Source organism: Macaca thibetana, chromosome 4, assembly GCF_024542745.1.
Source record: "Macaca thibetana thibetana isolate TM-01 chromosome 4, ASM2454274v1, whole genome shotgun sequence".
Taxonomy (NCBI): domain Eukaryota; kingdom Metazoa; phylum Chordata; class Mammalia; order Primates; family Cercopithecidae; genus Macaca; species Macaca thibetana.
The window spans coordinates 58,065,743-58,092,663 of NC_065581.1; the positions used below are offsets into that span (position 1 = coordinate 58,065,743).

Sequence of the window (26,921 nt, forward strand, 5' to 3'; positions counted from 1 at the left end):
ACCACACTTTCTTTATCTAGTCTGTCACTGAAGGACATTTAGGTTGATTCCGTGTCTTTGCTATTGTGAATAGTGCTGCAGTGAACATTAGTGTACATATGTCTTGATGGTAGAATGATTTATATTCCTCTGGGTATATACCCAGTAATGGGATTGCGGGGTTGAATTATAGTTCTGCTTTTAGCTCTTTGAGTAATCACTGTACTGCTTTCCACATTGGTTAACTAATTTACACTCCCTCCAACAGTGTATAAATGTTCCCTCCTCTTCGCAACTTCATCAGCATCTGTTATTTTTTGACTTTTTAGTAATAGCCATTCTGACTGGTATGAGATGGTATCTCATTGTGGCTTTGATTTGCATTTCTCTAATGATCATTAATATTGAACTTTTGTTCATATGCTTCTTGGCCACATGTATGTCCTCTTTAGAGAAGTGTCTGTTCATGTCCTTTGCCCGCTTTTTAATGGGGTTATTTACCTCTTGTATATTTAAATTCCTTGTAGATATTGAATATTAGACCTTTGTCAGATGCATAGTTTGCAAGTATTTTCTCCCATTCTCTGGGTTGTCTGTGTACTCTGTTGATAGTTTCTTTTTCTGTGCAGAAGCTGTTAAGTTTAATTAGATCCCATCTTTTTTTTTTTTTTTTTGCTTTTGGTGTCTTCGTCATGAAATCTTTGCCCATTCCTTTGTCCAGATGGTATTGCCTAAGTTGTCTTCCAGGGTTTTCATTGCTTTGGGTTTTATATTTAAGTCTTTAATCCATTTTGAGTTGATTTTTATATATGGTATAAGGAAAAGTCCAGCTTCAGTCTTCTGCATATGGCTAGCCAGTTATCCCAGCACCATTTCCCCATTGCTTGTTTTTGTCAGCTTTGTTGAAGATCATATGGTTGTAGGTGTGTGGCCTTATTGCTGGGCTTTCTATTCTGTTCCATTGGTCTGTGTGCTTGTTTTTGTACCTGTACCATGCTGTTTTGGTTACTGTATCCTGTACTATAGTTTGAAATTGGTAGTGTGATGCCTCAAGCTTTGTTCTTTCTGCTTAGGATTGCCTTGGCAATGAATATCAGGCTCTTTTTTAGTTCCATATGAACTTTAAAATAGTTTTTATTTATTTATTTAGTTAGTTCTGTGATGAATGTCATTGGTAGTTTGATAGGAATAGGATTGAATTATATAAATTGCGTTGGGCAGTATGACCATTTTAATGATATTGATTCCTCCTGTCCATGAGCATGGAATAGTTTTCCATTTATTTGTGTATCTCTGATTTCTTTGAGCAGTATTTTGTAATTTTATTGTAGCGATCTTTCACCTCCCTGGTTAGCTATATTCCTAGGTATTTTATTCTTTTTGTGGCAATTGTGAACGGGATTGCCTTGTTGATTTGGCTCTCGGCTTGGCTGTTGTTGGTATATAGGAATGCTAGTGATTTTTGTTCATTGATTTTGTATCCTGAAACTTTGCTGAAGTTGTTTATCAGCTGAAGGAACTTTTGGACTAAGACTGTGGAATTTTCTAGATATAAAATTATGTTATCTGCAAACAGGGATAGTTTGATTTCCTGTCTTCCTATTTGGATGCCTGCCCTTCACTTTTTTTTTTTTAATTAATAATAGCTGAATAGTAACTTTATTCTCCTTTATTCTTAGCATTTACATTATATTTGTAGTTTATTAATCCATCTGATTCTAAAAAGTTTTGCAATGGCCAAAAATGCATCAAATATCAAAATTCTTTGCTAAATCCAAAACTAGTGAAAAATTAGGTCTCAAATAAAAAGGAACATAGAACTGATAAAGACAGTCACAGTTTTCATGAAATAGAAGGGCCACTAATAGCCTAGAGAGGGAGAAGGAAAATATTCATTTTTTTAAAGTGGATATCCTAATTTTATTTATTTTTATTATTTTTAATTTTTCCATAAGTTTGTGTGGGTTGTATTTGGTTACATGAGTAAGTTCTTTAGTGGTAATTTGTGAGATTTTTGGTGCACCCATCACCTGAGCAGTATACGCTACACCATATTTGTAGTCTTTTATTTCTTGTCCATTGTATCATTCTTATGCCTTACATTCTCATAGCATAGCTCCCACATATCAGTGAGAACATATGATGTTTGGTTTTCCATTCCTGAGTTACTTTACTTAGAATAATAGTCTCTCATCCAGGTCACTGCAAATGCTGTTAATTATTCCTTTTTATGGTTACATAGTATCGTATATGTATACACATACATACATACATACATACATAACACAGTTTCTTTATCCATTCATATATTGATGGGCATTTGGATTGGTTCCATGATTTTGCAATTGTCAGTTGTGCTGCTATAAACATGCATGTACAAATATCTTTTTCGAATAATGACTTCTTTTCCTCTGGTAGATACCCAGCAGTGGGATTGCTGAATTAAATGGCAGTTCTACTTTTAGTTCTTTAAGGAATCTCCACACTGTTTTCCATAGTGGCTGTACTAGTTTACACTCCCACCAGCAGTGTAGAAGTGTTCCCTCTTCACCACATCCATGCCAACATCTACTGTTTTCTGATTTTGATCATGGCCATTCTTGCAGGAGTAAGGTGGTATCGCAATGTGGTTTTAGTTTGCATTTCCCTGATCATTAGTGATGTTGAGCGTTTTTTCATAGGTTTGTTGGCCATTTGTGTATCTTCTTTTGAGAATTGTCTATTCACATCCTTAGCCTACTTTTTGATGGAATTGTTTTTTTTTTTCTTACTGATTTGAGTTTGTTGTAGACAAATTCTGTATACTAGTCCTTTGTCAGACGTATAGATTGTGAAGATTTTCTCCCACTCTGTGGGTTGTTTACTCTACGGACTGTTCGTTTTGCTGTGCGAGAGCTCTTTAGTTTAAGTAGGTCCCAGTTATTTATCTTTGTTTTTATTGCATTTGCTTTCGGGTTCTTGGTCATGAAATCCTTGCCTAAGCCAGTGTCTAAAAGGGTTTTCCCAATGTTATCTTCTAGAATTTTTATAGTTTCATGTCTTAGGTTTAAGTCCTGAATCCATCATCAATTGATTTTTGCATAAGGCAAGAGATGAGGGTCCAGCTTCATTCTCTTGCATGTGGCTAGCCAATTATCTCAGCACCATTTGTTGAAAAGGGCAACTTTTCCCCACTTTATGTTTTTGTTTGATTTGTTGAAGATCAGTTGGCTGTAAGTATTTGGGTTTATTTCTGGAGTCTCTATTCTGTTCCATTGGTCTATGTGCCTGTTTTTATACCAGTACCATGCTGTTTTTGTGACTATGGCCTTATAGTATAGTTTGAAATCAGGTAGTGTGATGCCTCCAGATTTGTTCTTTTTGCTTAACCTTGCTTTGTCTATGTGGGCTCTTTTTGGTTCCATGTGAATTTTAGAATTGTTTTTTCTAATTCTGTGAAGAATGATGGTGGTATTTTGATGGGATTGCATTGAATTTATAGGTTGCTTTTAGCAGTATGGTCATTTTCACAATATTGATTCTACCCCTACATGAGCATGGGATGTGTTTCCATTTGTTTGTGTGATCTATGATTTCTTTCAACAGTGTTTTGCAGTTTTCCTTGTAGAGGTCTTTCGACTCCTTGGTTAGGTATATTCCTAAGTATTTTATTTTAATTTTGCAGGTATTGTAAAAGGGATTACGTTCTTGATTTGAATCTCTGCTTGGTTGTTGTTGGTGTATAGCAGAGCTACTGATTTGTGTACATTTATCTTGTATCTGGAAACTGCTCAATTCTTTTATCAGTTCTAGGAGCTTTCTGGAGGAGTCCTTAGGGTTTCCAAGGTAAACGATCATAATGTCAGCAAACAGAGACAGTTTGACTTCCTCTTTACCAATTTGGATGCCCTTTCTTTCTCTTGTCTGATTGCTCTGGCTAGGACTTCTAGTACTGTGTTGAAGAGGAGAGGTGAGAGTGGGCATCCTTGTCTTATTCCAGTTCTCAGAAAGAATGCTTTCAACTTTACCCCATTCAGTATTATGTTGGCTGTGAAACCCACAGCCATAGATGTCATAGATGGCTTTTATTAGATTAAGGTATGTCCCTTGTATGCTGATTTTGCAGAGCGTTTTAATCATAAAGAGATGCCAGATTTTGTGAAATGCTTTTTCTGTCTCTGTTGAGATGATCATGTGATTTTTTGTTTTTAATTCTGTGTATGTGGTGTATCACATTGACTTGCATATGTTAAACCATCCCTGCATCCGTGGTATGAAACCCACTTGATCATGGTGATTATGTTTTTGATATGTTGTTGTATTCGGTTAGCTAGTATTTTGTTAAGGATTTTAGCAACTATGTTCATCAAGGATATCGGTCTGTAGTTTTCTTTTTTGTCTGTGTTGTTTCTTGGTTTTGGTATTAGGGCGATGCTGATGTCATAGAATGAATTAGGGAATGTTCCTTCTTTCTCTATCTTACAGAATTGTGTTAAAAGAATTGGTACCAATTCTTCTTTGAATGTCTGGTAGAATTCTGCTGTGAATCCATCTGGTCCTGGACTTTTTGTTGTTGGTAATGTAATTACCATTTCAATCTTGCTATTTGTTATTTGTCTGTTCAGGGTATCTAATTCTTCCTGATTTAACCTAGGAGGGTGTATTTTTCCAGGAATTTATCCGTCTCTTCTAGGTTTTCTAGTTTATGTGCATAAAGGTGTTCATAGTAACCTTGAGTGATCTTTTGTACTTCAGTGGTGTCAGTTGTAGTATCTCCTGTTTCGTTTCTTAGTGATGTTATTTGGATTTTCTCTCTTCTTTTCTTGGTTAATCTTGCTAATGTTCTATTAATTGTATTTATCTTTTGAAAGGAACAGCTTTTTGTTTCATTTATCTTTTGTATTGTTTTTCTTGTTTCAGTTTCATTTAATTCTGCTCTAATCTTGGTTATTTCCTTTCTTCTGCTGGGTTTGGGTTTGGTTTGTTCTTGTTTCTCTAGTTCTTGAGGTGTGACCTTAGATTGTCAATTTGTGCTCTTTCAGTCTTTTTGATGTGGGTATGTAGGGCGATGAACTTTCCTCTTAGCACTGCCTTTGCTGTATCTCAAAAGTTTTGATAGGTTGTGTCATTATTGTCATTCAGTTCAAATAATTTCCATCTTGATTTTGTTTTTGACCCAGTGTTCATTCAGGAGCAGGTTATTTAATTTCTACCTATTTGTGTGATTTTGAAAGTTCCTTTTGGAGTTGATTTCCAGTTATATTCCATTGTGGTCTGAGAAAGTACTTGATATAATTTCAGTTTTCTTAAATTGATTGAGGCTCATTTTATGGCCTATCATATAGTCTATCTAGGAGAAAGTTCTATGTGCTATTGAATAGAATGTGTATTCTGCGGTTGTTGGATGAAATGTTCTGTGAATATCTGTTAAGTCCAATTGTTCCAAGGTATGGTTTAAATCCATTGTTTCTTTGTTGACTTTCTGTCTTGATGACCTATCTAGGGCTGTCAGTGGAGTATTGAAGTCTCCCACTGTTTTGTATTGCTGTATTGTTTTATAAATTTGAGAGCTTGAGTGTTAGGTGGATGTTTGTTTAGGATTGTGATATTTTCCTGTTGGACAAGGCCTTTTACCATTATATAATGCCCCTCTTTCTGTCTTTTAACTGCTGTTGCTTTAAAGTTTGATTTGTTTGATACAAGAATAGCTATCCCTGCTCAATTTTGGTGTCTATTTGCATGAAATGCCTTATTCCACCCCTTTACTTTAAGTTTATGTGAGTCCTTATGTGTTACATGAGTCTCTTGAAGGCAGCTGGTAGTTGGTTGGTGAATTCTTATCCATTCTGCAATTCTATATATTTTGAGTGGAGCATTTAGGCCATTTACATTTAATGTTAGTATTGAGATGTGAGGTACCATTCCATTCATTGTGCTATTTGTTGCTTGTGTATCTTGGTTTTTGCTTTTGTTTTTTAAATTGTATTTCTGTTTTGTAAGTCTTGTGAGATTTATGCTTTAAAAAGGTTCTGTTTTGATGTGTTTCCAGGATTTATTTCAAGATTTAGAGCTCCTTTTAGCAGTTTTTGTAGTGGTGGCTTGGTAATGGCAAATTCTCTCAGCATTTGTTTGTCTGAAAAACACTGTATCTTTCCTACATATATGATGCTTAGTTTTTCTGGATACAAAATTCGTGGCTGATAATTGTTTTGTTTGAGGAGGCTGAAGACAGGGCCCCAATCCCTTCTAGCCTGTAGGGTTTCTGTTGAGAAATCTGCTATTAATCTGTTAGGTTTTCCTTTATAGGTTACCTGGTGCTTCTGTCTCACAGCTCTTAGGATTCTTTCCTTCATCCTAACTTTGGATAACCTGATGAAAATGTGCCTAGGCGAAGATCTTTTTGTGATGAATTTCTTAGCTGTTCTTTGTGCTTCTTGTATTTGGATGTCTAGGTCTCTAGCATTGCTGGGGAAGTTTTCCTTGATTGTTTCCTCAAATATGTTTTCCCAGCTTTTAGAATTGTCTTCTTCTCAGGAACACCGATTATTCTTAGGTTTGCTTGTTTAACATAATCCCAGACTTCTTGGAGGCTTTGTTCATATTTTCTTATTCTTTTTTCTTTGTCTTTGTTGGATTGGGTTAATTCAAAGACCTTTTCTTCAAGCTCTGAGTTTCTTTCTTCTACTTGTTCAGTTCTATTGCTGAGACTTTCCAGAGCATTTCACATTTCTAAAAGTGTATCCAAAGTTTCCTGATTTTTTGATTGCTTTTCTTTAAGCTATCTATTTCCTTGAATATTTCTCCCTTCACTTCTTGTATCATTTTTTGGATTTCCTTGCATTGGGCTTCACCTTTCTCTGGCCCCTCCCTGATTAGCTTAATAACTAACCTCCTGAATTCTTTTTCAGGTAAATAAAGGATTTCTTCTTGTTTTGGATCCATTGCTGGTGAACTAGTTTTTTAAAAAATCAACTCCTGTGTTTGTTGATCTTTTGAATGGTTTTTCATGTCTTGACTTCCTTCAGTTCAGCTCTGATTTTGGTGATTTCTTGTCTTTTGCTAGCTTTGGGGCTGATTTGTTTAGGCTTCTGTAATTCTTTCAGTTGTGATATTAAGTTGCTAACTTGAGATCTTTTTAACTTTTTTTTTGAGACAGTCTCGGAGTCTCGCTCTGTTGCCAGGCTGGAGTGCAGTGGTGCGATCTCGGCTCACTGCAGCCTCTGCCTCCTGGGTTCAGGCGATTCTCCTGCCTCAGCCTTCTGAGTTGCTGGGACTACAGGTGTGTGCCACCACACCCAGCTAATTTTTATATTTTTAGTAGAGATGGGGTTTCACCATGTTGGCCAGGATGGTCTCGATCTCTTGACCTCATGATCTGATCGCCGTGGCCTCCTAAAGTGCTGGGATTACAGACGTGAGTCACTGCGCCTGGCTGATCTTTCTTTTTATGTGGCTATTTTGTGCTATGAATTTCCATTTAACACTGCCTTAACTGTATCCCAGAAATTCTAATATGTTGTATCTTTGTCCTCATTAGTTTCAAAGAACTTCTTGATTTCTGCCATAATTTCATTTTTTTACCCAAAAGTCATTCAGAAGCATGCTAATTTTCATGTAATCACATGGTTTTGAGTGATTTTCTTAGTCTTGACTTCCATTATTATTGCATGGTGGTCCGAGAGTGTGTTTGTTATGATTTATGTTGTTTTGCATTTGCTGAGGATTATTTTATGTCCAATTATGTGGTTGCTTTTAGAGCATTTGCTGTGTGGTGATGAGAAGAATGTATATTTTATTGGTTTTGGATGGAGAGTTCTGTAGAGGTCCATCAGATCCATTTGGTCCAGTGTTGAGTTCAGGTCCTAAATATCTTTGTTAATTTTCTGCCTCAATGATTTGTCTAATACTGTTGGTGGAGTGTTGAAGTTTCACAGTATTATTTTGTGGGAATCTTTGTCTCTTTGTAGGTCTCTAAGAACTTGCTGTATGAATCTGGGTGCTCCTGTGTTGAATGCATATATATTTAGGATGGTTAGGTCTTTTGTTCAATTGAAGTCTTTACCATTATGTAACGCCCTTATTTGTCTTTTTTTAATCTTTTGGTTTGTTTGAATTCTGTTTTGTCTGAAATTGGGATTGCAACCCCTGTTTTTTTCTGATTTCCATTTGCTTGGCAGATATTCCTCTATGCCTTTATTTTGAGCCTATGGTTGTCATTATGAGACCCATTAAGTGATAGGTCTCTTGAAGACAACATACTGTTGGGTCTTGCTTTTTTATCCAGCTTGCCACCTATGCCTTTTAAGTGGGACATGTAGTCCATTTACATTAAATGTTTGTATTGAAATGTGTACATTTGATCCTGTCATTGTGTTGTTAGCTGGTTATTATGCTGGCTTATTTGTGTGGTGGCTTCATATTGTCACTGATCTGTGTATTTAAGTGTCTTTTTGTATTAGCTGGTAGCAGTCTTTCTATATTTAGTGCTCCTTTCAAGATCTCTTGTAAGTCAGGTCTGATGGTAATGAACTTCCTCAACATTTTCTTATCTGAAAAGGATAATATTTCTCCTTCACTTAGGAAGCTTAGTTTGGCTGGATAGGAAATTCTTGGTTGAAGTTTTTTTTAATGATTATTGAATATAGGCCCCTAATCTCTTCTGGATTGTAGGGTTTCAGCTGAGTGGTCTGCTGTTAGCCTGATGGGATTCCCTTTGTAGGTGATATGTCCTTTCTCTCTAGCTGCCTTTAACATATTTTCTTTCATTTTGACCTTTGAAAATCTGATGATTGTGTGTCTTGGGGATGATCTTCTTGTGTAGAATCTTGCAAGAGTTCTCTGTATTTCCTGAATGTAACTGTTGGCCTCTCTCACAAGGTTAGGAACGTTCTCATGGACAATATTCTGAAATATGCTTTCCAAGTTGTTTGCTTTCTCCCCTTCGCTTTCAGGGATAAAAGCAAATAATCCCGTACTTCTTGGAGGTTTTGTTCATTCCATTTTATTCTTTTTGCTTTATTTTTGTCTGACTGTCTTATTTCAGAGAGTCAGTCTTCAAGTTCCTTCTTCAGCTTGGTTTATCCTGCTGTTAATTGCATTGTGAAATTCTTGTGTTGTTCAGCCCTGTCAGATGTGTTATGTTCTTTTTTATACTGGCTATTTCCTCCTTCAGCTCCTTTATCATTTTGTTGTGATTCTTAGTTTCCTTGGATTGGGTTTGAGTTTTGATGATCTTTATTCCTGTTCATATTTTGAATTTTATTTCTGTAATTTCAGCCAGCTCAGCCTGGTTAAGAACTCTTGTTGGAGAGCTGGTGTGGTTGTTTGGAGAACATGCGACACTCTGGTCATTTGAGTTATTGAAGTTCTTGCTTTGGTTCTTTCTCATCTCTGCATGTGGCTGTTACATTAACCTCAGTGTAGATTGAGTAGTCAATAGTCTATTGAGAAGTCAATGTACTTATTTTCTTGTGTTTTCACAGGGCCAACCCTTTGTGCAGGGTGTTGATGTGAAGCTGACTTCTTGTATTTGGTTTAAGAGGAGGGTATATTAGCAAGTTATTTTTGGTGTTGAAGCTTTGGGGTGTGATGCAGTAGGTGGCCCTTAGGCATATTAATCAGCTGGTAGACTCTTGCTTGGGTTTGTGGCTCCCTTATGTTTCCTCACAGTTGGAGCCGTGTTCTCTATTAATGCGTGGGGTCCTCTCCCCTTTGAGTGCTGGCTGTAAATTGCAGCTTGGCACTCCTGGGCTTCCCAGTGCAGTTCTGGACATGATCAGTGTTTATGTTCCTTCCCCAACTTGGAGACAGCAGAGGAAGGGACCTTAGTAGTGTTTGTGCCAAGGGTCTTTTGCTTTTCTCATGGGGATTCCACCCCGGAGAGGTGCAGGTCTGCAATCACCCAGTGCAACCAGTCCAGGATGGAGGGCCTGTGCTGTGGCCCCAGCCAGGGGTTCCCTGTCTGATGACTAGCACTGGGGGTGGGTAGCTGGAACCCCTGGGAGATGGACTGGTCTCTTCTCCTTGGCTCAACTGCAGCTTGTTGGAGGTGTGGATAAGGCATTGAGAGTCTTTGCTCCTTCATTAGTCCGAGGGTAGCAAGGGCAGTTCCACTGCAGAGGCAGTGGTAGGGAAGCTTTCAATTGCCCCTGGTTGCTCTGTTCAGGGAGCTGCAGAGCTGCTACTGCTTTGATATATCTGGCAGGGGGTGACTGGAGGCCCAGGCCTGGAGGACCTGCCCAGTGAGGAGATAATATGGGAACGGGCACCTACGTAACAGGCTGGCCACTTTTCCATAGGGCTGCTGCCATATCCTGGGGGCCCACTCCAGTCCCTAGTCACCTTGGATTTTCTAGTACCTGGAGGTATCAACAGTGAAGACTGTGAAACAGCAAAGATGGTAGCCTGCTCCTTCCTCTGGGAGCTCGTCCCAGGAAGGTATGGACCTGTTGCTTACCCAAATGCACCTGTAGTAGGAGGCTGGAGACCCCACATTTCTCTAACATATGTCAAGTTTACTGCATAGTGCCTAGGTATGGGAAATGGGAAGTTGATGAGACACAACCCTGGTCCTCAAGGACTCTCTTTGTAGTAGAGGGAGCTAAGATGTCCATAAAAGACTCAATGACAAGGTGAAAGAGAGCCTGAGAGCTGTATTACCTAAGTTCAGAGAAGTTTGAGAAACGATAGAGTTGATACTGGCTTTAAATGATTTGGGTACATGGAGATGTGCAGCTTACAAAGAGTAGTAGATGTAAATGTTAGGTGCTGGAAAGCATAACTATGTTTGGGGAATGGTTTTAGAGGTATGATTGATATGGTTTAATGTCTATGAATAAGAATAGCAGAAGATCAAATTGTCAAAGTGAGTATTACTAAGTCTATGAGTTCGAATTTTAGTGTGTATGCTGGTGGTTTCCAAACTTTTGATTGTGTCGCCTCAGTTAAAATATTACCCCTGCCCAATGTAGGCAATATAAAATGGGGGTTTTAAAAAGGAGAAATTAGAAATACATATTGATAATTTTTTCCCCTGCTTCAGTAGTTTCCCTTGCACACATTCAGTTTAGAATCATTGTAAACTACTGGTGTTATTGTTGGAGGTGTGTTTTAGCAATAGGAATATGAAACATCTTCATATTTTTCTCCATATGTATATGTATGTCCAGAAAAATTACACGTTATACATACACACATACTTTTATTTTAGAAAAACAAAGCTATTGGCACTATTCACAGAACAGTATTGGGTAAAAGTTATTTTCTTGTTTTAGTGAAATATTCTAGCTTTTTGATAGAACTGGTTTCATTCATTACAGAAGTCAGTATTGTATATGAAAGTTCTGAAAATTCCAAAGTGCTATATATAAGGTGTTTATTTGAAGGAATAGTTCATGTGAAGAATATTTTAAGATGTTTTGAATATTCCTTTTGTTTCTCTCTATAGTGCTTTGTGCAGTTCCATGTTTCATAATTATGGAAATTATTGCCAAGAATGTTAGTGATTCTCTCATTTCAAGTTTTCTTTGTTTTCTAGTTGCCAGTAAATTTTATCATATAGAAATAATTTTTAGAGCAGGAAAGGATTTTAGAGTTTGTGTAGTAATTATTTGTGTGCTGTCTTGCCCTCTTCCTTGGCAAGTAGACTATAAACTGTAGGCTTATAGATATTGTCTTAGTTTGGGCTGCTGTAACAAATTATCATAGACTGAGCAACATCAACAACAGACTTTTGTTTGTCATCATTTTGGAGGCTGGTGGGGGCCTGCTTCCTGGTTGGCAGATGGCTGTCTTCTCATTGTTTCTTCAAATGGTTGAGAGTGGAGAAAGCAGCAGCAAACTCTTATGATCTTATTACCTCCCAAAGGCCAATGGATATATTTGCTTGTTCTATTATTCATGATAGTGCTTAGCAAAGTGTTTTCTAAGAGGCTGTCTATAAAACTTACCAAGCAGGCCTCTTCATTTTGCCCATGAATGTCTAGCCTCTGAAAGGTTGAGTGGCCTACCAGAACTCACATTGCTCATTAGTGAAAGACCTGGGTCTTTTACCATATGTCTCTCGAAACTCAATTTCAGTGCCTGTTCTATTATAGTTTGTTGCTTCTCCTGCTTTCTCTGATTTACCCTCAAGCAGGTGTTTCCATTGCATATTTTAAATGCTTCAGCAGCTCCAGGGTACAGATTGTGTTATATTCAACTTAGTGATCTCTGGTACCCAGCACAATGCCTTATGGAGTAGGTGCTCAAGATCTGATGAATTACCTTGTGAGAGCTGCATGTTTGCATTCTCCTGATTTGTTGAGAAAACTAAAGTAACTTGGGGTTGCACCTCAGTGTACTGTTTATAAAAGGAAAGAGTAAAGTGTATACCTGATAATATGTGTGAAGGGCTATACATGCAGAATATTTCTGAAATCCCAATTGCAAATGTTTTTGAACTCAGAATACTCCTGAAGAACTGTTGCAGTTGGCTACAGTAGTTCAAACTGTTATTCATTGGACAGTTTTTCCCTGCAGTATGTAAGGTGTGAATTTTATATTTTGCTTGGAAATTTATGATGCAGCATAAACCAAGTTTAAAGTCTCGCTACCTTGCAAGGAGCAGCTTCATTCTTCATGGTTGAACTCTCCAGAGTAATCCTTGGGTTGCTATTTTTGCGTTCACCTTTGTGGATTTTTTTCTCTTTCCTCATTCATGGAAAAGATCAGACCTCCTATACTTTTTGTAATAAACTCCAATTTTCCAGATCATTTATCATACTTAAGAATCATATTTACCCATTTTAAAAGCTTCAGCCTAGATTGGCTAGAAAATACTTAATATTTTTATACATTATTTATACTTCTTTTTTTTTCACTGAGCTGTGTTGCTTTCATTGACACCTGAATGCACTGAAACACAGATTTTATACCTATGCCTACTTGTGATGGGAAAGTATCAGCAGATTCAGTTGCTAGGAAACAGCTGAATACTGAAATAGTTTTTTTTGCTGGGGAGGGGTACTTGTAAATTCAGTTCTTTGACACTTCTACTCTCCTACAGCAAAAATTTCTTCAGTCACTACAAAGAAAGATGCATCACCTGTTAGTTTTCCAATTTAGAAATTTTGCACAGGAGGAGTGGGCATATGTAAATGTTACAGGTTGATAAAGTGTTGAGGGTGTAATTTTTAACAGTGACTGGACATTGTAAAGTAATGATTATGTATATGCCTTTGAGTTTTAGTTTTTTCAAAATTTTCTGATTCATCATTAATGAGAGAAAGAGCAAGAACAAGAGAGAGACATATGCAAACATGTACACGTGACACATAGGAATTTAAACCAAAGTAAAATACTGTATTAATTAAACTAACTTTCTCATAGTAATAGGATTGGCCACATCCTATATTAAATCACCTAGCTCTGCATTTTTACCTGTGATACTTAATAATTATGTCCCAGAGCAAGAATAAATATTAAAAAGAAGTGTGTGGTTTGGCTTTCTTTGATAATGGATTGTCATTTATTTTTGTCATAGTAGTAGAGCCTTTAACTTTTCCTGAGTACCCACTATGTGCCAGGCGAAAACATGGGAGACATAGGTATGTTTAAGCTTTCAGGGTGCCTAGTATGTGTGTGAGGGGGCAGCCAAAAGGATTAAATTGAGAACACATACGATAAATTTAATTGTGTCTGGTACACAGTATATGCTTATTAAAAAATTAGAAACCTGCCTTCATCAACAGTACCACCAACATCATCATCATCCAGCAAGCCAATTCTTCAACTAAAATCAGTTCAGAGTAAACAGGGAGACGTATAAACAGTCATCATATGTGTGGTCAATAAAAAGAGAAGTCCATACCAGGTAAAGAGGCATCACAGAAAAGAGAGTGATGGACTTGTCTGGGGATTGCAGAGAGAGCTTCAGAGATATCAGGTCTGAGCTGGATTTTGCAAGGCTCTGTCTTGGATGTGAGCATTCTCTTGATTTTGTCTTTTTTAGGGAGTGGGGAGTAAGACCACTGCTTTTTTTTTCCTTCTTAATTTTTTTAAGTTCTCTCATTTCTTCCTTGTCCATACCCTTGTCTGATAATGAGGCTGGACATCTATCTTCCTGCCTGCTCCATTCAGACAGATGAGTACTGTCCATGGTTTCTAATTCCGTACCTTCAGTTTTCACTGCTTGTCTAATTAATTGCACATATATGTTTAGGAATTTGTCAAGGAGTACAGAATCCATCTTCTGATTTACATGCATTGAGAGTCTTGTATCTCAGAAATGAAAATCTTAATAAGGCTTTCTGTCTTTATCCAAGTGACGGAGAGAACCCTGTGAACTTAAGTAGGCAGTATATATACTAAAATTGGAGTGGTGCAGAAAATGTTACCCAACAAGTTCTAGGAGAGTAATGTGTAAGTTGAAATAAAAAATAAAAACAAAAAATGAAAATTATCTGAGACTAGTTGATTGGAAATAACTAAGGAATGAGAAAATTGAGAATAACAGGCGTGGTTTCCCTTAAAATTTTAAAGGGGGACTAAGAGTAGAAGGAAATGTTTTATAAGACTCTTGCTGTTTTGTATAAAATCTTATTTTTTATAATTTTATATTTCTCATGCCTGCATTTTAAAAGAGAAACCTAACGTACAGTTATGAGACTTTAGAAATATCATGGAAAGTACTTATGCTCTGGTTGTGGTTGTCCCTTGTGGCACTATGATTTTGTTCGTATATAAGATTATATTTGTTGTGTTGCAAAACAGCCAGGTGAACAGTGTCATTGAGTTTACTAAATTGAGGTGTGAATGGGGTAATGATCTAGAAAATAGATAACTAAACCTGGAAAAAAGTATAGAAGACAGATTACTTGCTCATAAATTTGAAACAAAAGAATGGTAAGCAAGATTGGTAACACGAATGTTATCTTCCTTAACGGTGTCATCAAAAACTCCACAGTTACAACATTGACTATTGAAGGCTCAAATAATGGTAAGAAAATGAAATAATGTTCAATCTTTGAGGAAAAAACGAATATAGCTTTTTGGATTTTGGTGGGGCAACTGTAATCTCAAAGAAAGAGAATAACAATTTGCATTTATAGTTTTCTAAGTAGCTTAAAGTTTTGTAAGTATATTTTCATTAATCCTTTGGACTACATTTGAATTTTGTTCAAAATATTAAGAAGGAAATAATCTCTACTTCTTATAGATGGCTGAAAAAATGACATACTGAGAGTCACAGATTTTTTTACTTAAATGGCTTCATTGTTTTATGTTTCCACTTTTTTTTTTTTTTTTTGTGAAAGCAAGTTTATTAGGAAAGTAAAGGAATAAAGAATGGCTACTTTATAGGCTGAGCAGCCTCCACTGTTATTTTTTAACACTTTGCCTAAGGAATGAATTTATCCTTCAAATATGTATCAATTGCATATTTTGGGTTAGGCCTGAGGCAGTACACAGTGGCACAACCACATGGGGTAAAGAGCAGGGAGAAAAAGAGAATTTGAAACTGTGTATTTTCTCCTTCAATTTCATGTGGCATCAAATCATTCTTTTGAGGTCAAGAGCCTCTGAACTGATTTTAGTTGAAGAATTGGCTTGCTGGGTGATGATGGTGGTGGTAGTGGTGGTGAAGGCAGGTTTGTAATTTTTTAATAAGCACATACTGTGTACCAGACACAATTAAATTTATTATATGTGTTCTCAATTTAACCCTGTTGGCAACATTATGAGAGGGTTATTTGCATGAATTTTGCAGAGGAGCAAACTTGGAAAGGTTGGGTAACTTATCCAAGGTCACAGAATTCTAAGCCAGTGTATCTGTATCTATAATTTTTATGCTCATGATCTTTAGTGATGTTCCTCTCCCTCTTTGTGGGAAGCAGGCACAAATATTCCCCCCCCTTTTTTTTCACTTTGGATATGTGTTGGTAAGCATAAATGTGCCAGTCATTGTGATACGGCTCCGATGAGTGGAAGAACACCAGGGTCTTGTCTCATGCCCAATTAGATAAGATGACATGGATACATGTGCAGTGGTTTTAAGGAGCAGAAAGTTTAATAGACAAGATAGAAGGGAGAAGAAAGAAGGAAGAAGCTCCCCTTTACAGAGACAGAGGGAGAGGGGGCTCCAAAGCTGAGAGAAGAGACCCCCAGTGTGGTAGAAACCTGCCAGGTATATGAAGAGGCTGGAGGAGACGGTGTCTGATTTGCATAGGGCTCAGGGGATTGGTTTGACCAGGCATGTCATTCACATAGCCTCCCACATAATAAATGCATAATAAATGCTATGAGAAAGTAGATTGGGTGGGGGGAGTAAATTGACAAATCAGAAGATTTTATTGTACTTTTGTACAATAAATAGTCTTTAGCATTTAATTTCCTCCCTCCACCCCTGAACCTGGGCAAACACTCATCTGCTTTCTGTCATGATAATTTTGTTTTAGAATTCCATATAAATTGAATCATACACTATGTATTCTTCTGTGTTTGGCTTTTGTTGATCTGCATTGTGCTTTCAACATTCATCTCTGTTGTTGTTGTTTTTAGAGATAAGGTCTTACTCTGTCACTCAAAGTGGAATGCTGTGGTGAAATCATAGCTCATTGCAACCTTGAACTCCTGGGCTCATGGGACCCTCCTGCCTCAGCCTCCCACATAGCTAGGATTATAGGTGCATACCGCTACACCTGGCTAATTTGTAAAGATTTTTTGTAGAGATAGGTTCTTGCTATGTTTCCCATACTGGTCTCAAACTCCTTCCATCTCGGCCTCATCTATATTGTTTCATGTATTGGTAATTCATTCTTCTATTCTTTTATTTTTTTAATTTTTAATTTTTTTTCCATTCTTTTTAATGGTTAGGTAGTATTCCATTGTGTGAATATACCACAATTTGTTTAACTGGTCCCCAATTCAAATGTCCACTTGATGGACATTTAGATCATTTCCAGTTTTTGGCTATTATGAATAAAACTGCTGTGAATATTTGGATGAATACTTTTTTTTTTTTTGAGACGGAGTCTTGCTCTGTCGTCTGGAGTGCAGTGGCATGATCTCGGCTCACTGCAAGCTCTGCCTCTCGGGTTCACACCATTCTCCTGCCTCAGCCTCCCAAGTAGCTGGGACTACAGGCGCCTGCCACCACACCACCTAATTTTTTGTATTTTTAGTAGAGGCAGGGTTTCACCGTGTTAGCCAGGATGGTCTCGATCTCCTGAACTCGTGATCTGCCCACCTTGGCCTCCCAAAGTGCTGGGATTACAGGTGTGAGCCACCGCTCCTGGCCTGGACAAATACTTTTAAGGAGGATTGCTGGGCTGACCAATAAATATGTTTCAAGTATGTTTAACTTTATGAGAAATTGCCAAACTATTTCCAAAGTGGCTAGGTATGTTCTCACCAGTAGTATATGTGTTCCAGTTATTCTACAAGCTTGCCAAAAGTTGATATTGTCAGTTTTAAATTTTAGTCATTCTAGTGGATGTACAATGATATCTCATTGTGCTTTTAATTTCCATATCTTGAATATGTGTGTGCGTGTTGCACATACTTTTTCCTAGTCTATGATTTGCCTTTTGTTTTAACAATATTTTTTGAAGAGCAAAAGTCTTACAATTTGATTCAGTCTATTTTATCAATTTCTTTAGTTTATGGTTTACTTTTATTAAGAAATATTCACCTAACCCAAGAACATGAAGAATTTCTCCTATATTATCTTTTTGAAACTTTATAGTTTTAGCTCTTGCATTTAAATCTATGACCCATTTTTTAGTTAAGTTTTAGATGTGTTGATTTTTTTTCCTTGTTGGTTTCCAGTTGTTTTAGCACTATTAGTAGAAAAGACTGGGCTGGGTGCAGTGGCTCATGCCTGTAATCCCAGCACTTTGGGAGTCCCAGGGGGCAGATCACTTGAGGTCAGGAGTTTGAGACCAGCCTGGTCAACATGGTAAAACCCATCTCTACTAAAAATACAAAAAATTAACCGGGTGTGGTGGTGGGTACCAGTAATCCCAGCTACGCAGGAGGCAGAGGCAGGAGAATTGCTTGAACCTGGGAGGTGGAGGTTGCGGTGAGCTGAGATTGCACCCCTGCACTTCAGCACCCCAACCTGGGTGACAGAGTGAAACTCCATCTCAAAAAAAAAAAAAAAAGAAAAGACTTTTCTTTTTCATTGGATTCTCCATTTTTCAACTTGTAAAGAATAAATTGAACATGGGTGTGTTTTTGTACTTGTTTCTGTTCCATTGATATAAATGTCTGTCCTTGTAACAGTATCACTCTATCTTGATTATTGTAACTTTATAATAAGTTTTGAAATTAGGTGGAGTCAGTGTTTCAATTTTGATCTTTTCCAAAAATTGTTTTGGCTCTTCTAGGTCTTGTAACTATGCTAAACTTATTAATTTTAGTAGCCTCTTGGTAGATTTTTTGGTATTTTCTACATAGATGTCTATGTAGTCTGTGAATATAGTTTTATTTTTTTTCTTTCCAACTGTATGCCTTTTATTTATTTTTCTTGCCAATTACCCTGGCTAGGACCTCTACTACGATGTTTAATAGAAGTGATGAGAGTGTGCATCCTTGTTTTGTTCCTGACCTTAGGAATACATACATTTAGTCTGTCACTATTAAGTGTGATATTACTTATTGGTTTTTCATAGATGGCCTTTTATCAGGTTAAGGAAGTTTCTTTCTGTTTCTCATTTGCTTTTTTTTTGTTATCGATGTGATATAGCTTGGATATTTGTCCCTGTCCAAATCTCATGTTGAAATATAATCCCCAAAGCTGGAGGTGGGGCCTAGTGGGAGGTGTCTGGATCATGAGGGCAGATCTCTCATGGTTGGTGATGTCTTCATGATAATGAATTCTCCTGAGATCTGGTCATTTAAAAGTGTGTGGCGCCTACCCCTCATCTCTCTCTGTCTTGCTCCTGCTCTCACCATGTGAAGTACCTGCTCCTGCTTCACCTTCCTCCATCAGTAAAAGCTCCCTGAGGCCTCCCCAGATGCAGATGTCACTATGCTTCTTATATAGCCTGCAGAACTGTGATCCAATTAAACCTCTTTTCTTGTAAATTACCCAGTCTTGCCTAGACCTAGTAGGTTATGCCGGTAATCCTTGCATTCTGGGAGGCTGAGGTAGGTGGATTGCTTGAGCCCAGGAGTTTGAGACTAGTCTGGGCAACATGGTGAAACCTTGTCTCTACAAAAATATGATTAATGAATGTGGTGGTGCAGGCCAGTAGGCACAGCTACTTGGGAGGATCACCTGAGCCTGGAGACTTTGAGGTTGCAGTGAGCTGTGACTGCGCCACTGCACTGCAGCCTGGGCCACAGAGTGAGACCTTGTATCAAAAAACAAATAAATAAAATGAAGTAACCAGTTTGAGGTATTTCTTTGCAAGAATGGCCTAACACAGAATGGGTGTTGAAGTTTATCTAATGCTTTGACCATTTATTCATCTATTGGGTTGACAATATGGTTTAAATTTTTAAAAATCTGTGAATGTGTACTTGATTACATTGATTAAAACAATATTAAGTCAATTTTGCATTCCTGGGATAAACCTACTATGTCAAGGTATATTATCTTTTTTTATATATTGCTGAATTTTTGCTTTACTTCCCATGAGGGATGTTGATCTAGACTTTTCCTTTCATATAAGGGCTATCTGATTTTGATATCAGGTAATGCTGACCTTGCTAATGAGTTGGGAAGTATTTTCCTTCTTAAGTATGCAATTTATATAGCAGCATAATATAAATATTACAATTTAATAATGTAATATTTGGAGTTATATAAATTGCCAACATTTTTCTCTTTTTAAAAATTTTATCTAAAATAGATCTTAATTAGGTTTGTTTTATAAGCTGGTTTAATATTTCATAATTAATATTTTTAATGTTAAGATTTTTTGACAACATAGGGAAAAAGCTCTGTGGTTTTAACAAATATATAAGTATGCTAATTTTAAAACACTAGGCCTTTTGTAGAAAATTTGGAAAGTACAAGACTGCATGAAGACAAAATCATTATGTAGATTTTATCGTTGAAATAATATGGGGCCGGGCGCGGTGGCTCAAGCCTGTAATCCCAGCACTTTGGGAGGCCGAGACGGGCGGATCACGAGGTCAGGAGATCGAGACCATCCTGGCTAACACGGTGAAACCCCATCTCTACTAAAAAAAATACAAAAAACTAGCTGGGCGAGGTGGCGGGCGCCTGTAGTCCCAGCTACTCGGGAGGCTGAGGCAGGAGAATCGCGTAAACCCGGGAGGCAGAGCTTGCAGTGAGCTGAGATCTGGTCACTGCACTCCAGCCTGGGTGACAGAGCGAGACTCCGTCTCAAAAAAAAAAAAAAAAGAAATAATATGGACTTTAACATTTGGAACTCATTTTCTTAACATTCACAAGCATTTTCTGAATATTTTAATTTTTTTTTTTTTTTGGTCTGAAAAAAAAAAATTACTTTATTTCTTCCTTGATGATTTAAGACTATCTTCAAACCAGTACAAATATTTCATACATAATACCTGGCCATTTTCTAACCAACTGAGTAATCTGTTGCACAATAAGCTACCTTACATCCTTCAGCAAGGAATACATTAAATTTGAATAGGAAAGACATTACATAATGAATTAGGACACAACTAAAATTTGCTTTAAGTATTTCTTTGGGGGAGAGGACACCACACTTCTACTCAATGAAGAGAAACATTTTTCAGCCCAGAGGTCTTTTATTTTTTTTTTTAACACCTATTATGCCATGAATTCATAGGGAATAGGTTCCAGCAGCTCAGGCTCCTTCCCATTGGTTCTCACAAAGTGTGCTTCTCTGGGTGGCGCAGGCTGGCGCTTCAGTTGAACCCAGGTACCTTTCTCTTTGGTTTCTTTCTTTTTCTGATCATTTTCCTTCACGCATTTCAGGAAGCTATCTCGGCTCTTAGAGTGCTTAATGTGCTCAATACGTACATTAATTCTCTTGGCAAGAATCTTGCCCTTAACTTGTGTGTTTACAACAATGCCAACAGCATGCTGGGTAACGTTGTAGACTCTCCCAGTTTTGCCATGGTAACACTTGTGGGGCATTCCTTTTTGAACGGTACCCATTCCCTTGATGTCTACGATATCACCTTTCTTATAGATTCGCATATACGTGGCCAAAGGAACAACTCCATGTTTTCTAAAAGGCCTAGAGAACATATATCGGGTGCCTCTCCTCTTTCCCTTTGTGTTCGTCATTTTGGCAAATTACTGGAAGATGGCGGTTCCGGCCGAAAGGCTAATTTTTTTTTAACAGCATGCTTACGACTGTGTAATCTATCACATGGATTTAGAATATTTGTCTATAATATATTTATTTTATTTATCTAATTATTGATGTTAGACTTTTACCCTGTTAGTAATTATCCACAGTCACATATAATGCTGTGATGAACACTTCTTATGTAAGTCTCTGTTTTTATTTATGATTTGTTTCTTTAGATAGATTTGTAAATTAAATTATTGGGTCAGAGAGTCTAAATGTCTTAAAGCTCTTGATATATCTATGGAATGGCTTTTATCTATACTACTTCAGTTTGTGCTTCTCCAAATGATATATAAGAAAAGTTGGTTCAACTCTTCAATTATTCAGGATTTTACAGATAAATATCTTGGCTAACATGATGGGTAAAAGTAGTAACTTATTGCATTTAATTTCCATTTCTTTAATTACTTGGGAAATAATTTTTTAATTTTCTTGAAAAGTTTTAAACAAGTCACTCAGAATTGTTATACAGCAGAAATATTTAGAGGAAATAAATATATGGGAAAACAAGTTCCTGTAATAAAATAAACAGAAATGGAAAAACAAAGCATAAGGCTATAGAATCTGTATGCCATGAAGAAAGAGAAAGTAATTTTAGTTTGTGTTAAATGATTTCATTACCTTACTGGGAAATGGATAGAGTGATATAGAGTATAAGAACCATAGTCTTATGTTCGCATTTCTTCGAAATATACTATCACTTCATAAGCTTAATAAAAGAACCTCAATACTTATAAGTTTGCTTTTTGTGGCTTCTATCATTGATGAAAGTTTCTGGGGAGTAGCTACCTGTTAACTAAAAATAGGTATCTGGAGCATGGCAAAAGAGACCACTTAAGCCTTGCAACTATGATATTGATCCACTCAAAAGCAGTAATTTGAAAGAAGTGGAAGAAAATAGCAGTGAAACTCAAACTATGTGAAGGTATAGGCAGAAAATTTGGTCTTTACAGTAAGTTTGATAGTTGTCTAACAGAAACCTAGGGGAGAAGGAAAAATGGAGGAGAATAAATTTGAATAGAAGTATGTTTTGGTGGATAAAAGAAAATGTGAATTTTAAATATAAACCTGGTATATAACTTTTCCGTAGTAGGTAAGTTTATTTATAACCTATTTGTTTCCATAAAACATCTAAGGCAGCTTTATAATAAAATCCATTGACCGAAATATGTATTCCAATAGCAAATGGGAAATTTCAACAATACAAAAACTGCAATTATGTTTGCCCCAACATAATAGTAACAGAAATAGAAAATTAGAACTAATGGACCACTCATAACTCTTGAGTGTCAGCATGGATGCTGTGCTTGGTCATAAACATCCAGGGAGTAAAGACGAAAAGGAAGCCACTCATTTACATAGAAAGGAGGGGCTGTAGCAAATTCTGAAATATGCGACTTAAGAACTTTAGTAACTTGGTGTACTAGTTAAAATATTTACCGGAGGATATATGAATTAATATTAAAAAATCATCAAAGTGTCAAATATTCCAATATATTAATACTGTTGTAAAACATTATAGTAGACATGTGATTTGAACTCTCAACTGTGTATCTTGGAATTTATGTATTTATCTCATTTATGCAGTACTCAGTGAGAAGCTACTATACACTTAGCATTGTTACCAGGGCTTTGAAGAGTACAGATGCTTTAAATAGTCCCACATTAAAATTTAGGTGATAGACAAGAAGGCAAATGAACAGCACGGAATGCTTAAATGTAAAGTTAGGGGTACTTGCTGTGACTACACTGATGTGGACTAGGCAAAATATGTCATTTAGTTAAGTGGAGAATAAGCATTTGGTTAAGTGGGGAATAAGTTGTGGTGTAGGAAGAAGTTCTGTTGAGATCTGCTGTGGGAAGGATTGAGGTGCACCTGAGCTTTATCTTTTGAATTCAATTCAGAGCCCAAATAATATCAGAATATATAATGTTAAGAGATCACTTTTCATATCTTCTGCAAAGGATGCACAAATGATACTTATTTGAAGAACATGAATATTTCTATGACAGTTGGGAAACATAGATCCATCTTGGCATCCCTAATGCTTACCATACTGCTTTGCATATTATACTGGTTCTGTGTTTGTTGAATGAACTACTTAAAAGAGAAAATGGGAGAGATGTGTTCTCAATTTGTAAGGAAAAATATTAAGTATAAAACAGAAACCTTTAAACTTGTAAAGAAAGGATTTAGTGATGAGAGTTGTTTATTTTTCTAATGTAATTATGGTGACAACTTGTCAGTATTGTTTTCACTGGAATCTTATTAATCTTAGGAAGTTTTATGTACTTACAAAATAATTCCATATATGAATCTTTTGTTACTAACCTGGTAAAGTAACACAGATTTTGAATAACTAGATGGTAGTAGCTGATGAAGCATTGCTTCTTAATTATCAAAGTTCTCTGATTGCCTTATTTATTGCCTATCAGCCTGCTGGACTGTTATGTGTTGGGTATTTCTGACACAGCTAAAATTACTTTGCCTTTCTTTATGACGTATAAATTTTATAGCCTCTATGCCTTTGTTCTTTTATTTCTGTTTCTTTTACCTCAGGAACTTGTTTTCCCATATATTTATTTCCCCTTAATACTTGTGTTGCATAACTATTCTGAGTAACTTGTCTAAAAGTCTTCAAGAAACTGAAAAAGTATTTTGCAAGTAATTAAAGAAATGGAAATTAAAAGCCACTTGGTATTTGTGGAATATGTAAACAAATATTTCTGAAGTGCTTTCTACATATGAGGTATAGACTAGAAGTGGTTTAAGGTAGGATTCTTGATGTAAGTGACTTATATACTCTTCTACTTGACATGAACAAATAAACAGATAATTTGTATAGCATTAAAAAAATCACTCAGATATCTAAGAGCTATGCCAATTCAGAGAAGGACGGGATAGCTATAATTTGTTAAACACTGTAAAAGCAACACTAATTAAGCTTTGAAACAAAGATAGATGTTTTATTTACTTGTTCAGTCACCTTTTACTTGTTAAAGTAAGAAAAGGAATTACAGGCCTACATCGAAGATATTGCAGGTTCTGTTTGAGACCAATAGAGTGAATATTACAATGAGGCATGCCATATAAATTTTTGTTTCCCAGTTCATATAAAACTTACATTTACAATATACTGTAGTCTATTAAGAATACAATAGCATCTTTTAAAAAGCAATGTACATTCCTTAATTTAAAAGTACTTTATTGCTAAAAAATGCTAATGATCATTTGAGTCTTCAGTGAGTTGTAATCTTTTTGCTGGTGGGGGGGGTCTTGCCTCAATGTTGATGTCCGCTGACTAATCAGAGTGGTGATTGCTGAAGGTTGGAGTGTCTGGCAATATCTTAAAATAAGACAACCATTCAGTGTGCTGCATTGTTTCCAAAGAATGAGAGTCTGTCCTCTCAAAGTGTTCTACTACTTGATAAACAAAATTTATATAATAATCTAACTTCTTTGTTGTCATTTCAACAATGTTCATAGCATCTTCACCAGGAGTAGAGTCTATTTCAAGAAACCACTTTCTTTGCTCATCAATGGGAAGCAACTCCTCATCCTTTAAAGTTTCATCACCAGATTGCAGCTGTTTAGTCCCATCTTCAGTCTCCACTTTTAATTCTAGTTCTCTTGTGATTTCCACCACATTTGCAGTGACTTCCTCCATTGAAGCCTTGAACCCCTCAAAGTCAACTATGAGAGTTGGAATCAACTTCTAAATCCCTGTTAATGTTGATATTTCCTCTCCCATGAATCACAAATGTTCTTAATGGCATCTAGATTGGTGAATCATTTCAGAAGGTTTTCCACTTACTTCGCTCAGATCCATCAGAGGAATCACTATCTATAGTAGCTCTAGTCTTACAACATGTATTTCTTAAATAATAAGATGTGAAAGTTAAAATATTCCTGATCCATGGGCAGCAGAATGGATATTGTGTTAGTAGATATGAAGACATTAATCTCCTTGTATATCTCCATCAGAGCTCTTGGGTGACCAGGTGCATTGCCAACAAGCAGTAATATTTTGAAAGAAAACTTGTTTTGAGCAGTGGCTCTCAATAGCCGGCTTAAAATATTCAGTAAACTATACTGTAAACGTATGTGCTATTATTCAGACATTATTGTTCCATTTCTAGAGCACAAACAGAGTGGATTTGGCCTAATTCTTAAGGGCCCTAGGATTTTCAGCATGGTAAATGAGCTTTGGCTTCCACTTAAAGTCACCAGCTCCAGCTGCATTAGCCCCTAACAAGGGAGTGAGCCTGTCCTTTGAAGCTTTGAAGCCAGGCTTTGACTTCTCTCTAGCTGTGGAAGTCCTATATGGCATCTTCCTCCAGTATTAGATGGTTTCATCCACATGAAAAAGCTGTTGTTTAGTGTAGTCACCTAAACAACAGCTTTTTCATGATCTTAGCTAGATCTTCTGGATAACTTGCTGTAGCTTCTGAAGCTCTTGCTACTTCACCTTGCAGTTTTATGTTGTGGAGATGGCTGCTTTCCTTAAACCTCATGGACCCACCTCTGCTAGCCTCCAACTTTTCTTCTGCAGCTTCCTCACCTTTCTCAGCCCTTATAGAATTGAAGAGAGTTAGGGGCTTGCTCTGGATTAAGCTTAAGGGAATGTTGTGGTCCATCCAGACCACTAAACCTTTCTCTATATTGGTAATAAGGCTGCTTCACTTCACTTTCTTCTGTTTTTCTTTTTTTTTTTTGAGACACAGTCTCCTCTGTTGCCCAGGCTGCATTGCAGTGGCGTGATCTCAGCTCATTGCAGTCTCCGCCTCCTGGCTTCAAGCAATTCTCCTGCCTCAGCCTCCTGAGTAGCTGGGATTACAGGCATGCACCACCATGCCCAGCTAATTTTTGTATTTTTAGTAGAGACGGGCTTTCACCATGTTGGCCGGGCTGGCCTCGAACTCCTGACCTCAGGTTATCCACCCACATCAGCCTCCCAAAGTGCTGAGATTGCAGGCATGAGCCACCATGCCTGGCCTTCACTTTCTTATCATTTATGTGTTAACTGGATTAGCACTTTGAATTTCCTTCAGGAACTTTTCCTTTGCATTTACAACTTTGCTAACTCTATGGCGCATGAGGCCTAGCTTTCAACCTATCTCCATTTTTGAAATACCTTTCTCACTAAGCTTAGTCGCTTCTAGCATTTGATTTAAAGTGATAGAGTTGAGAATCTTCCTTTCTCATCACTACTTAAAGGCCATTGTAGAGTTACTAATTTCAATATTATTGTTTCTCAGAGAATGGGGAAGCTCTAAGGAGAGGAGAGAGACAAGGGAATGGCTGGTTAGTAAAATAGCCACAAGACACACAATATTTCCTGATGAAGCTCATCTCATAGGGGCATAGTTCATGGTGCCCCAAAACAATTACATTGGTAACATCAGAGATCACTGATCATAGATCACCATAACAGATATAATAATGAAAAAGTTTGAGTTATTGCAAGAATTACCAAAATGTGACACAGAAACATGAAGTGAGCACATGCTGTTGGAAAAATGCAGCCCATTGACTATCTAATGCAGGGTTGCCACAGACCTTCAAATTGTGTTCAGTTTATAACACAACAGTTTGAAGTGCAGTTAAGTGAAGCACGGTGAAATGAGGTATGCTTGCATGCTTTTCTCTTCTTTTGGCAAGTA

At 36.9% G+C, this 26,921-nt stretch overlaps 3 protein-coding genes across 5 annotated transcripts in view; 1 reads left to right on the forward strand and 2 right to left on the reverse strand.

Annotated features, from left to right (window-relative positions):
- Positions 1-26,921, reverse strand: part of DST (dystonin) — a 1,587,602-nt gene that overhangs the window by 905,818 nt on the left and 654,863 nt on the right. The window lies entirely within an intron of this gene.
- PRIM2 (DNA primase subunit 2) overlaps positions 1-26,921 on the forward strand; it is a 311,497-nt gene that overhangs the window by 67,727 nt on the left and 216,849 nt on the right. The gene's annotated exons all lie outside the window — the stretch shown is intronic.
- The window catches only part of LOC126953305 (60S ribosomal protein L21-like), a 710,657-nt gene continuing 704,407 nt past the window's right edge, over positions 20,672-26,921 (reverse strand). For all 3 annotated transcript variants that reach the window (XM_050788800.1, XM_050788799.1, XM_050788798.1), the window contains exon 2: positions 20,672-21,230. In XM_050788800.1, coding sequence (XP_050644757.1) covers positions 20,708-21,190 — 483 coding nt within the window. In that variant the 5' untranslated portion in view covers positions 21,191-21,230 and the 3' untranslated portion in view covers positions 20,672-20,707. The remainder of the gene's footprint in view (positions 21,231-26,921) is intronic.